The sequence below is a fragment of the Sardina pilchardus genome, chromosome 9 (genome assembly GCF_963854185.1).
Source record: "Sardina pilchardus chromosome 9, fSarPil1.1, whole genome shotgun sequence".
NCBI classification, from domain to species: Eukaryota; Metazoa; Chordata; class Actinopteri; order Clupeiformes; family Clupeidae; genus Sardina; species Sardina pilchardus.
In genome coordinates, this window is record NC_085002.1 from 17,319,636 (window position 1) to 17,332,828 (window position 13,193).

The following is a 13,193-nucleotide window of genomic DNA, read 5'->3' on the forward strand; positions in this document are numbered from 1 at the left end:
AAATCTAAATATGCAGATGTTTGAATATGTTGAACTGTAGCCTACACTAAGGAAACTAATTCTAAACAATCTGCAAGACTGCTTATGATCATCCCATTATCCTTAAAAAGTGAAAAACTCACCCATCATCACACATCCATTCATTCATGCTCAAAAATGGTCTAACAAGCAGACTGCGATGCACTTGCACAGACAAATCAACAGATTAGTAATGGTATATCCTGGTAAATCTGATGCCATTCATGGATTACACTATAGGTGTATTAAGGGTATTAAGTGAGCAATAAATGCATTACAACTGGAAAACAGTTCATGGCCTACTACACGACTTGCCGTGGACCTTTTCCTTTCCTTACCATGCGCCTGTTAATCGATCCCATCATGTACGATTTCATCGATTCGTTCAGCATTCGATTGAGCGCCTCACTCAATTTAGCGCAAGCGCAGTTAGGCCTCTTCCTTTCTGCCTTGCCTGACGACCATGGCCCCGATTGTGAGTTGGATACTGTATCGTGAATTTAGCGTTTTAATAGTCTACATCTACCCCAAAATGCCTGCCTGTTTTAATGTTGTAGTCTGTAACCGGTGGGCTGTGATTCTCTTTTTCATAGAGTGTCAAGAACCTGTCTGAAGCATGTAATATCAACAGTTTTGTGAGCGCTGTTTGAAATGAGGCCTGCAATATGTGAACCACGTTGTAGCAAGTGAGTTAGCTAGCTAGCTAGCGAGGTAGTTGGATGCTGTGGTGTTCCGGTGTGTTTTGTTGTGTCGTTAGTTAACCCAGAATGGCCTCCTCTAGAATAGCATGTTAATGTATCAATAGACGTGCATAGTAAGTGTACTGACACATTTTTCAACCATTTGTTCTTCGAATAGGACAACGTGGACTTCAGTGGGAAGTTTGCGGATGTAACGTTAACGCCAGGCTAGTAACCAGCTGAACAGTTATCCTAGCGTTTTAGCTAGTTAGCTCTTGTTGCCTTACTAGATGTTTTGCTCCCTCGTAAATATTGTCTGTATCCGGCAACGTTATCATTATAACACGTGACAATATTTCATACCATGGGGCTCACACATACTGTGGCTCTAGCTTGCCAGGTGTGCTGTCACCCTAATATGGGCATCGATATGTGACTAAGTTGACTAGCAAGATGGGGGTGTCAATTAGCTACGTTGCCTGGTTTTGTGGTTGTTCTGGATAAGAGTGGATTAAATTGAAATGGTTAAAGTAATTGTTAGTTGTCTAAACTGGTGTAACCGACATCTATACTTCTTGTCTACCTAGGGGAATGCCATGTATGTTTACAGGCGCACATATTCCTCAGACATATTACAACCTACCATGTAGTCCAGTGTAAAGTCATCATCTGTGTTGTGGATAAGATGTAAGAGAACATATGTCCCATTTAATCTAACAGAAAAAGCAGGCCACCAAAGGTGGCAAGAAGAAAAAGCAGGTCCTGAAGTTCACCCTGGACTGCACTCACCCTGTTGAAGATGGGATCATGGACGCTGCTAACTTTGTAAGTCTAGTTCTGATTTCAGTATACCTCCATCTGGTTGGTTTGACATCTGGTAATCAGGCCAAGTTATGCATTGATTGTCTCTTCTTCCTATTTAAGATGTTAGTGTGATTTTAAATGTCTGTAATTTTAGGAGCAATTCCTTGCGGAGCGCATCAAAGTAAACGGAAAAGCTGGCAACCTTGGAGGTGGAGTTGTGTCTATCGACAGGAGCAAAAGCAAGATTTCCGTGACTTCTGAGGTCCCCTTCTCCAAAAGGTATGCTGCTGTGTTGTCTGGACTGTTTGTTTTGCACTGGCACTCATCCTACATACTGTCACAAACCTGATGGTTTATGATGCATGTCTCTAACCAGTGAGCTCAGAGCTGTCGAGAGCAATCCTGTGGCAATGGGCCACAGTGAAGATTTCAGTGCGTCCAAACGAGTGTGGTGTGAACCTGTCAGGGGTCTGCATGTGTTCAAAAATGGGTATCTAACCAGCAGATCCATCAAACAAACCTAATGGAAGAGTGCGTTGCTATGGTTGTGCTGTTAACAATAACTATGGCCCGCTCTGTTACTCTGGTCATTTCTTCGCTGATTCCTCACTTGATACATTTTTCTCCACGGAGTTCCCCCTGCAGCTTTGCGCTGCATGTTTCACAATCGTCTCTGTGGTATTTTCGCTGGCTCTTCTATACACATCTAAAAACTGAAGCCACATCATAGCTTGCTGGCATGGCTAACTGGTTCTTGAAGGGGACATGTCGATGTCCACAGAATTTTAAGCACTTTGTGTTTCTAGCTCGCGCTTACTTCTCGATTCTGACTTCGACTCTGACACTGCCGGGATGCTAGTGAAGATCTTGCAAGGCTTGTTTTCTAGTAGAGGGAGTAGGGAAAGTCGTCATTCTCGGCAGAACTGGTAACTTTACCATCACAACCATGTCTAATCTGTATTAAGTTTAAAATGTTGCACAGTCCCCCTTTAAGTCCAACGTCACAGGGCCAACAGCTTTTCATCTAAAAATGTTTACTAGCACAGCCAGACATGCATCCACAACTTGTAAACATGGTTACCATCGCCTCTGTTTTAATGAGGGTTAAAACAAAATCACTTAACTTAAACAGAGTAATTGGTGTAGCTGTGCAGCCGTGCAGCCAGACATAATCATGGGTAACATCCAGGCCTCTGCGAAAATTATGTAATGGCAGATATTTAAGATCGATCATTTGTTTTCATGCTTTAAACGTTGGTGTCACAAGGAAATCTGGGACAGTGTAATGCCTTCTCCTTTACTAAAGGATGGAACAGCATACCCTATGGTTGAGATGAGTGAAAAAGCATCAAAGCGCCATTAGTTAGCTTATAGAATTCCACCAACTTATCATGGCTGCTTGTGGATATTTTGCATTGGTCATTTAACTTGGTGAACCTTCCTACGCAACTACAGCCAAGATGCCTGAACTCCATTGAGTTTCAGCCCCCTTGCTAGCATGGAGACCTACGGCCAAGTTTTGTGAGTGTGTGTGTCAAGTCTAGGATCCTGCTGTCATACCACACAAGTTGCGCATCCGTACCTTCAACATGATTTTGTTGACTAGTTGCCAGAAGACTAAATCATAAAGTTGCAAATTCTCTAAAAGTATATGTAAGGTGCAGGGCAGGGTCTGAAGGATGCTGACAGACCGGTTCCGTCTTGGTGTTTTCACACCTGTGCACATTAGCCCAGATAAACGGACTGAAGTTCTTGTTTTTCCTTGGTGTGATTTTGTTTGGGCAGGTGTGCACACAGCAATCGGATGCTTGCGTGTACCAAAACAACTGCACCAAGACCCTTGAGAGGAGGTTCTCAGTCCAGTCTCAAACGAGCCCCTGAGTGGTTTGTTAGTGATGGGAATATGATCGGTCCTTAGTGAAACCCAACAGCTAGGTTTACTCAGCAAGTTTAACCCTTAGAACCCGACTGACGCAAGGTGCATCAAAAAAACACCCACTCTGTTACAGTGCTCTGCAAGTATTAGCAGTGAGATGAGACCTTTATTGCACAAAAGAGCAGATTAGGGGCTTTGCAATGAGACTATACACTTGGCTGTATGATCAAGTTGGCAAATTAAAACAAATTATGGAATTAAATCAAATTTGCTACTTGCACTAAAGGCTCTCAGTGCTGTCGTTTGACTTCCGGTGGAGCATTAACTATATTGAAACGGCATCTTCTGTTATATTCTGCTCCTTAAATATTCACCAAGACACAGAATATCTTCTTGCCCAATAAATACAAATTTCAACGTGGACAAATCCTTCTTTATCGTAATGTGTTGAGTCGCTAGGTGCAACACCCAACCGGGTCCGTATAGACACTAATTACCATAGCAATAGCGGCAGGTTGGAACACACCGGAAATCAAATGAGCATATTAGAGCCTTAAGTGCAAGCAGCGAATTGCGTCATATTTACAGTCTACACTGCTGTGTTCACCTGCACACCCATTACACTTGTTTGAATTACCCGCAAACCCGTGATCGCATAGATATGGCACACGTGTCTGAAAGAGGAGACAGAGCTAACCATTGATGCCAAATACATTGTTCCTTCTGGGTTATAAAAACCGACAAAGTGACAGAAAAATCTGTTTTCATACAGCTCGGCCTACCGGTGCTTGAATTACTTCAAACCTGTGATTGGATAGACATGCCATGCGTGTCAGGTGGAAGAGGTTTATATAGCAGACAATGTAACGGCAAAATCATGGTTTCATTAAGCTTGACCTCACGCTTTTGTTTGTGTTTGAGAAAAGGATGTTCATAATCCAATGCCGCCATTTGTTTCTCTATGGCAAGGCATGTCATTCAGTTTTGAGATCCTAGCAGTTTCCTGCATGGTACCCAATTCAGCACTCGTATTGCATCCCACTTTGTTTGACGAAAAAACACTTTTTGCCTTTACTTTGTTCATCGCAATGCAGTAAAAAGTTGTTATAGAGAATCATCATGAGTGCACACAGAGGCTAACGCGCAGACTCGGTGCAGGTCAGATCAGCTTGTGTCATAGATATGGAGCACAGAACGATCATTTTTCATCCCTAAAAGAAGGAATTTATTTCTGTAAGGCACACGCCACATATTTCAGTAAATTACTCCGGCCCAACGTCCATTTTTTCATTCATTTTTGCCACGTCTTCTAGAGTCTGTGGTTCACCCAGTCTGATCTTTTCTTAATATTTTTTTTGTCCATGGCTACATTGTCTCAAGTAGCTTGTTTTTTCAAGTATGTTTTAGAGATCAGCTAAATAATTGATAGGAGGACAGTCCTCCACATTGTCACCTTATCAGTGTGATGTGAATAAATCCAGACAAAAGTTAATGTAAAGTATTTCGGTAATATATTCTATTTTTGTGTTGCGGCTGACTTGTGGCAGGTACTGCGGCACTTTGGCATGTGGAATACTGCTGCTTATTAACTGCGAGAATACTTCAGTCTGTCTCATTAAAACGCCTTGCCATATTAACTCTGCTTCAGTTGGTTTCCTGTTAGCCCTGTTGGGACTTACTTTCCGATAATGACCGGAAACAATACATTATGCTGTTTTAACGAAATGAGAGACCTCAGTCTCTTCAAATTGTTTTGTTACTGTTGTGTGGCATCTGCTGAGAAAACGAATAGTTCACCACGCAAACAGAACTAGCATGTTTAGATATTGCATAGCAACGTATTTCACTTTTTATGAACCCCCATTGTGAGAGCAAACTAACTAATTGCAGAATGATCGACATAACAGAATTATAGGGAAGCGGAAGCACTGAACCCGTTGCCATTGACAGTGGATATTATATTTTTGCAGTGGTCGTTATACAGACCAGTGATTGAAATGAGTAGGCCTTCTCAATATTCAAACATTCTGTTGCATTCTGAAGAGCTGGCTTGTAGGCCAAAACAATAATTTTGATCCCTGATATTTAATTTAATCTCCTGTCGGCATCAGGTATGGGAATGTGGTCAAGATGAAGCGAAGGGGAGGAGGCAGAAGCACACAATGCTTGTGCTGCGTTTAGACTTATAATAGCCAGCCGTTTTTCTGTCAGGATACCCGGGGGGTCTTAAAGTCTTACTTTTAAATGTAATATTGTAAATTTATTTCATTCTGTTTACAAAGTCATTCATAAGGTCTTATCTTTCCTTTGGTAGAATTAGTGGACACTGTAATATCAATTTATGAATGTCAATTTCCATAGAGACCATTACATTGGATCTCAAGGGGAAAATATGCATATTTTTTTAAATGAAAAATGTAAGAAACTATCGGTTTTATTTTGAAACTTTTGTACACAGTTCTCATCCCTCAGTCATTCACGCCATTCTAAAGGGAAAGTGTGTGCAAGTGCAGGTCTGTCTGAAATGTCAGCTGGAAAGAAGGGATAGTTGACACGAACAATTAAATATTCAAAATTAGTCAATTGACTTAGCAATGTAACGGCATGTTTTCTTCTAATGTTGTGAACGTCATCAGTGATGTGATGAAGAATAAATTAAGTTTGAACAATTTAGATGGGCAAAAGTTGGGGAAAACTCAGAAACCTTCGTAAGTATACATCGGACTATGTAAATAAAAGATTTGGGGTGGGAAGTTGGTATTACATTTAATTCTGTGGTATTTAGAAATGTCTTAAAGTCTTGAATTTAAGTTGGAAGATCTTGGGGGTGCCCTGATCTGTAACCCTCAAGTGGAGATACGTACAGCAACTTGGCTGTTGGTGTACAAAGTGCTAAATGGCAAAAGTCTGTAAAGAATTTGTAGACATTTCTCTGACTCACTCCATCCAGGCTTCAATACAAATAACATGAATATTCCAACACTGCAGTAAAAACAAGTTCAAGGGCTTCTCAATGCAAACCTTGTTGCTTAGCGACAAACACCTGATACTAGTACCTTCAATTAAAACATTCATATCTCCTGAAAACATATTACTCCATGAAATTAAAAAATGCATTTTTTTTTTAAAGGTAAGCTTAATGTTACAAGCAAGTATGTGCCACCAAGTTAACATTGAATCCTTCAGTTGTCAGTGACAGTGTCCTGAGTGCTGACTGGACACTAACCAACCAGTGTAGACCACTTGTGATGTCAGTCCTGGGAACAGAACATGAAACAGCCCACCGCAAACCTGCTTCTTTAATTGGTTGGAAGCGGCAGTCTAAAAGAGGCATTCATGTTGACATTAGGATGTAGTATAATATGATGCGTCACAAGAAAATCAGTCCAATATGGTTTGTCATCTTATGTTAAAGCGATGGGAAAGAGTGTGTTAGCATCCGAGTTCTCTCAGAACTTTTGTTTTTCATCAGGAGAAAGTTTCAGAAGTCTCACAGCAATTTCACTTTTCAAGTGCTGCTCATGAATATTTATTCAGAATTTGGAAATATTTTTTTTAGAGGCTTGCTATAAATGGTAAACAAATTTAACATTGAGTCAGGAAAAAAAAACAGGTGAATTATTTCTACGAATTAGACAATGTTAATAGTCCCTTGGCTGGACAAAGTGTGTGTGTTCACATCTGAACAAATGGCTGTCTACTCTTGATGCACTATAGTGACACCCGCTATGCCCCATGTAGATGAAGGGATGCATTTGGTAGCCTAGTTGAGGCTTGTGTGGGTGTCCCAGATAACACACGAGCCTTTTCCCTTTTGTCTCTCCATGCAGCAGGAGTCGGGATAGTGTGGTTTGGCTAATGAATTTTCACATTGGAGAATGTTGGCCCTTGTTAAAGAAAATCTATGCAGTTGAGTGTTAACTGAAATGTGTGCGGTGCTGCAGATTTGTTAGGCTGGTTTGGATTTGGATTTTGCCCTGGCAGCTCAGGCTGGTAACCTGCACATCTATCTCCCCTGCCTCCTGTCCACAACCTTTGGGTCCAGTCACAAACTAGCTTATCCAAAAGACCCACCTGGATCGCTGGTCTGAATGGTTCAAGGACTATCCAAGTGTACGGAGTCATTTGAACTATGTCTATGGATCACGGCTCTTGTGCAGTAGAAGTAAAGCGCACTCCCCAGACTTATGTTCAATCTTTAAAGATTGATTTTAGTATGGTGATGACTCCAAAGATCTAGTCTGGCTATCTTCCTGAGAAAAGGAGGGTAACGTGTCTAACACGAGCATTGTGACCCTCTTCTCCGCTCTTCTTTGACAATGAATAGTAGGCCTAGGTTGACAAATCCGACTGTTGCACAGAATACACATATCTTCACAGAAGACAAGTGCTAACGTGGCCATATAAGTGTTGTGACATTCTTAAAGGCTGATCAAATCAGGCTGATTTTAAGTGGTTTCATTATCAAACTTGAGAACGGTATGGTTAATATTCATTTCATATTGATATGACTGCCATCAATATGGACACTCAACAAAATTGCATTAGTAGATTGGTTTGAAGAGTTTGTGTAATCGTGATTTAATTAACAATTGAAATAAATGCTTAAAAACAACTTTGGTAGCACAGGGTGAGTGTCAGATCTGTACTGATTTTGTTTGCCTCTACTCTACCTAGGTACCTGAAATACCTGACCAAGAAGTACCTGAAGAAAAACAACCTGCGAGACTGGCTGCGCGTTGTGGCAAACACCAAGGAAAGCTACGAGCTGCGCTACTTCCAGATCAACCAGGACGAGGAGGAGGAAGAGGACGAAGATTAAATCCAAACCGCTCTTTTGTAAACAATAAATTTTCAAAAGAACCGGTGTCTTCTTTAAGCGGTCTTTATTTCATAAATGAAACGAGTACAGACTGTTGCAGAGGAACCAATGCTTTTATTAATTTAGAACATAATCGTAAATCCGACAGCATAGTAACGACTGTAAAATATGTATTAGGCAACAGATAAGCAAGCAAATAAAACGAACTTACAAGAGGGCCAAGATGGATTGGATTTCAGATTTCTGGATACGCCATGTTTGTAACGTTATCCGGTTTGCTATTACATCGTACACTTAACCGGCTAGTTGTATTTAACCTGTAAGCACTTTAGCACATTCTAATCGAGATAACCTACCTGGTAAATTGTCCTGATGTACGCTGCCCGTAAAGCGTCCTGTTCATAGACTATAACTTGAGATCCTATTCAGATGCTCTTTTGTTTCCGGTACTCGCCCACACTGGAGTCGGGCATCTGTAACCTTGACAACTACTGATGTGACGTTGCCTGTCCTCTAAAGCCTTAAAGAAAGTATCGTCTAACATTATGCAGTCTGTAGTGGGTCAAATTTGGCATACGTGTTAAATCCTGCCGCTGAAGCGCGCAACATTGTGGCAGCATAGGTGTAGAATGTTTGGGTTTTCGCCATTGTTGCATCATTATCGACGCTTCCGAAACGCATGCCAAACGTTCGGTCCTTTGCTTTGCCTACTCAGAACGTGACGCAAGCTCAGACACCTGTGTACAAGTCTTAAGTGGCTGTGGGGTGTTCGGCTGTCCGTCGTTGTCCCAGTACAACTACCATGAAGTTATGGAGTAGTAATGACCCAATTATTTTCTCTTGAAAACAAACATAATTCATTTACATCTCGGGCAGTATAGTTCACGACTGGATGTTTGGTTCGGCTGTCACAGCTCTGCCATAGTGTAAGTCCTGAAACGTACAGAAAGAAAATGAACCGTTTTCCCGAGTGGCAGTTTACGGGGGGAATGTAGCCTATGCTAAGATTTGAGGGAAGTTCCTCTCCAGCCTAGTGTAACCTCCAGATTCTACGGACTTAACAGGGAAAATGGGCAAAGAGAGGTTGAGGCATGCACTCTCATATAGCCACTTGCAGCACTGCACACTACTAGTAAAAGTGCTAACTAGGGGAGCATGACTAACTAGTTGTGTGGAAAATTATGGGATGGATTGCCATGGCAACAGACCAGACGTCACAATCTGGGCATGTGTGTTCCATTTTTGTCTCTTTCTTATTTTCAGACTGGAGGATTTGGATAGAGAAGAGGGAGAAAGGAAAGGATTTTTTTGTCGGTGATTTAGAAATAGGACAGCTATCGTTTTTTCCTGATATTAAAAAAAAGCTGTCTGACCGGACGTGTCCATTTTTTTTCTCGAAACATTTAGAGCACACAGTGGTATTCTGAGGGTTAAGTTTCAGTACTTCATTCTTGGCGTGAGTGTGATTTGGTTATGCAGTAAAGATGCCTGGCTCTCTAAGCAATGAAGACGAGGGGCAAGACGACATGGATTTTGAAGACGAAATACCAGGTGAGGGAGGAAAGTGGCAGGGGAGGGGAGTTTCTGCCCTTCAGATATGTGCCACTGCTACGCCTAGTTGAATGCGGGGAAAAGGGCTTGCCCTACGTTATCGTAGACTTTGGGAGAAGGGGGGCGACAGGGCGCAGTACGCATCGGTGCACAGTCTAAATTACTATAAAGCGTGACCTGTGATATTCCTTGTCTTCACACTAGCGTGGACAGTGTGACACCAGCTCCTCGAATTCACGAAAAAGCCTATCGCACTAATAGTTATTTGACAGTCTCTAAGCGTTTTCTCTGTGGTGAAAAACGAACAGTTTAGCGAACCCTGACAAATTCTATCCCTCTAAAACATTGTGTAGAATGGATATAGTGATACTCCCATCAACTCCATTTTATTTGCACCACTATCAACAGACGTTTTTGCATACGAATTGGATACATGCACACCATTTTGTTTTTGCTTCAGTATGCACGGATATTATGTATCTTAACAAATCTGCAGTGTTGTTGATGTTGGGCCAGTATTGTATTTAGTTTATAGACCATCGACTGTCATTTTGCCCATGTAGGCTATGTCGTATGCTGGTTATGTACAGTTTCCTGATAAGTGTTTGCTTAGTTATTCTTAACCTTGTACCTGTGTTCTGGGGGAATATTTTACGGTGCGCACGCCTAAGGAGATTTGAAGGCAAAAGTTAGGATATGAGCGCCGGTTTGCCGTGGAGAAATTCTGGCTCATGTGACTGCTCAAGCCACGTGTGACAAGAAAACATTGGCCACAACGTCTCAGGACTCAGCTGGACAGCTCACCCTTCCCCACAGTCTACGTTTATTTGTGATGGTCTGAGTAGTGTGGAGTTTTTCCAAGGTTACATAGGACCAAACTTCATTATCAAATCTAGGTCAAGCTGATTTCTGCTTGGGGAACAACTAGCCTACACCCCTCCACACACACACACCAATTAAAAAAAAAAAAAACTGTGGAAAGAGATTCTTTTTGGTCAGTGTTTTAATGGCCTTTCCTCTCAGAAGCAATATGTTGGCTGTGGTAACCTTCATTTGATTGTGCTTGAAGCGTAAGGACATGCTGTTTTTAAAGTTGTTTGTGTGGCCACTCTGCCTTTTCTGTCTATTGCCTGGTGAAAGGACACCACAAGCTGGACAGTGCTCGGGTACTCCCACACCTCTCAAATGCTGTGTTTGTTTTGTTTACACTTTTTCCGCCTGCGTGTGTGTGTGTGTGTGAGGGAGAGGAGCAGGGAGTCCTCGGCTGCTTCTTGAGCGAGGCTCATCAGTCAGAGAGACCTGCCTCAAATCTCTGAGGGTGGTTACTGTAGAGCCAGAGCCAAAGCTTGGGGTGAGGTGATGAAGTGTCTTTATGGCAAGGGCCCAGCCACTGCTGTGTGCTGTTTATACCCCCATGTCACCTCAGTCAATATAATCAATACATTCATAGTTTTTTTTTGCCTTCAGCTTGGGCCCTGCTGAATTAATTGTGTGTGTGTGTAACAAGGACAGTGGAAGGGGCTACAGTGGAAGGCATTGCTTTTGCAGTATCCGTAGGGTTGCATGTAGTGTAGATTGGTGACTGAAGTGTATGGTCCATGTTGATCATCTTGTGTTGCATAAATTATGGTTGAACCTGTGTGTTAGTAATTGTGTATTGGGGGCTGTGCGAGCTTGGTTGTTCTTTGGTTTTCCGTCAGGTTGAGCTGGTAGGATTACTGTATATCTACAGGCAAGATTGAGAATAGTTTTTTCTGGCCCTCATGTTCTGTTCTGCTGGACCACATTGAGCTGCTCAATGGAATCTAACATTAACACATAACATTGGCCGACTTGCAATTTCTCTAGTAACAATTATAAAGGAGTGAAGCGTAGTCTTGGCAACCAGAGAAAATCCCTTTGGTAGATTATTAGTTCATATTTTAGTCAGAGGTTTCACATTTAAAATTTGATTTGGAAGCTGCTTTTTCTCCAACCCCCACCCCTCTCTCTCTCTCTCTCTCTCTCTCTCTCTCTCTCTCTCTCTCTCTCTCTCTCTCTCTCTCTCTCTGTTTCAAACACACCAAAATGCATATCCCTTTCATCCATTCCCTTACCTCAAGACACTTTTTGTTAAGTGAGAGTAATCTGAACTTGATGGTCAGTCCATAATGAAGCCAACTATGAAAAGGATGGTGAAGGACAGGTTAGCTGTACTTCCCTACTGCAGCAAGAACACATGACTGCAAGCCATACACTGAGGGATAAAGTGATCACTGATGCATGTCTTCAATAACGGAGGGCTTAAATAAGATGAATAGAGGCTTTGTGGAAACGTACTGTAGGTAGATGAATAAATCAGAAAAAAACACTGTATAAACACATATATGTATTTAGGTATTTAATTTGGAAATATGTTTATTCTTCTTCCAATACGCCCCCCCATACATGCACACACACATACACACACACACACACATGCATTTACGGCATGCTGACAATACATTTCCTTCTTCGATTTAGGCACAGGAGGTCCGTTTCCATACTTGATGTGTCTGAGAGACCCCAAACCGATGTGAATTTGTTGTTTTGTGCGCTTGTGTGTGTACAGTATCTCAGTTGTATTTGTATTTGTCTGCTGGCCCATCTTTTAAAAAATGCCCTAACTGGTGTCTCCACTGCCCTACTGTTCCAGTTCTGCCCTGGTGTAACATTCACCACGACCCTTACTTTCGGCTTCCTTTTAGTTTCGTCCTTGTCAGAAATTGAAAGATTATCTCAGGCTTTCGTGTGCCTACAGAAGTCATCATACTGATTGGTGGGGGGCTATTTATGGATGCCGTGCAATGGAAGCTGACACCCCATTCCCTAAGCATCAGTTTTGCATCGCTGTGTGTGTGTGTGTGTGTGTGTGTGTGTGTGTGTGTGTGTGTGTGTGTGTGTGTGTGTGTGTGTGTGTGTGTGTGTGTGTGTGTGTGTGTGTGTGTGTGTGTGAGAGAGAGAGAAATCGAGAGAAATTGAGAGAGGGAATTGTGCTTGTGTGGGTCTGTGTGTGTGTGTTCATTATATGTGTCACTGTGTGCGCTTGCGTATAATTTATGAGCTTATAATATATGCCTTTGTGTTCTTGTGGTAAGAAAAAAAAACGTCCTCAAATAGACATCACTGCAGATTGCAGCATTTCTACAGTGCTGGAAAATAGCAGTCCATTCCATTTCCTTTCCTTGCTACAGCTTGATCTAGTTGAGGAATAAATGTGCGCATAGTTATTTTATGACAAAATTGACATCTGTCAGCTGTGCATTGGAAATATCCTAAAGAAAAACACTGATTTCAGACACATTTGCTCAGCTCCAAATCCACTCAGACCACCAATTGGACTGTTATTAATTATTTACCAAATTAATGTTTTCAGGGCTGTGCCGATTACATGCTAATACGGACCCATTTTGGTCTTTTGTGC

At 41.9% G+C, this 13,193-nt stretch overlaps 2 protein-coding genes across 2 annotated transcripts in view; both read left to right on the forward strand.

Annotated features, from left to right (window-relative positions):
* Positions 1 to 413: 413 nt before the first annotated feature.
* Positions 414 to 8,241, forward strand: rpl22 (ribosomal protein L22). Its single transcript, XM_062546071.1, has 4 exons — positions 414 to 493; positions 1,419 to 1,523; positions 1,657 to 1,781; positions 8,056 to 8,241. The coding sequence occupies exons 1-4, from the start codon at positions 482 to 484 to the stop codon at positions 8,198 to 8,200; spliced, it is 387 nt and encodes a 128-aa protein (XP_062402055.1). The 5' UTR covers positions 414 to 481; the 3' UTR covers positions 8,201 to 8,241.
* Positions 8,242 to 9,684: 1,443 nt separating this feature from the next.
* Positions 9,685 to 13,193, forward strand: part of chd5 (chromodomain helicase DNA binding protein 5) — a 43,140-nt gene continuing 39,631 nt past the window's right edge. The window contains exon 1 of the mRNA XM_062546072.1: positions 9,685 to 9,751. Coding sequence (XP_062402056.1) covers positions 9,685 to 9,751 — 67 coding nt within the window. The remainder of the gene's footprint in view (positions 9,752 to 13,193) is intronic.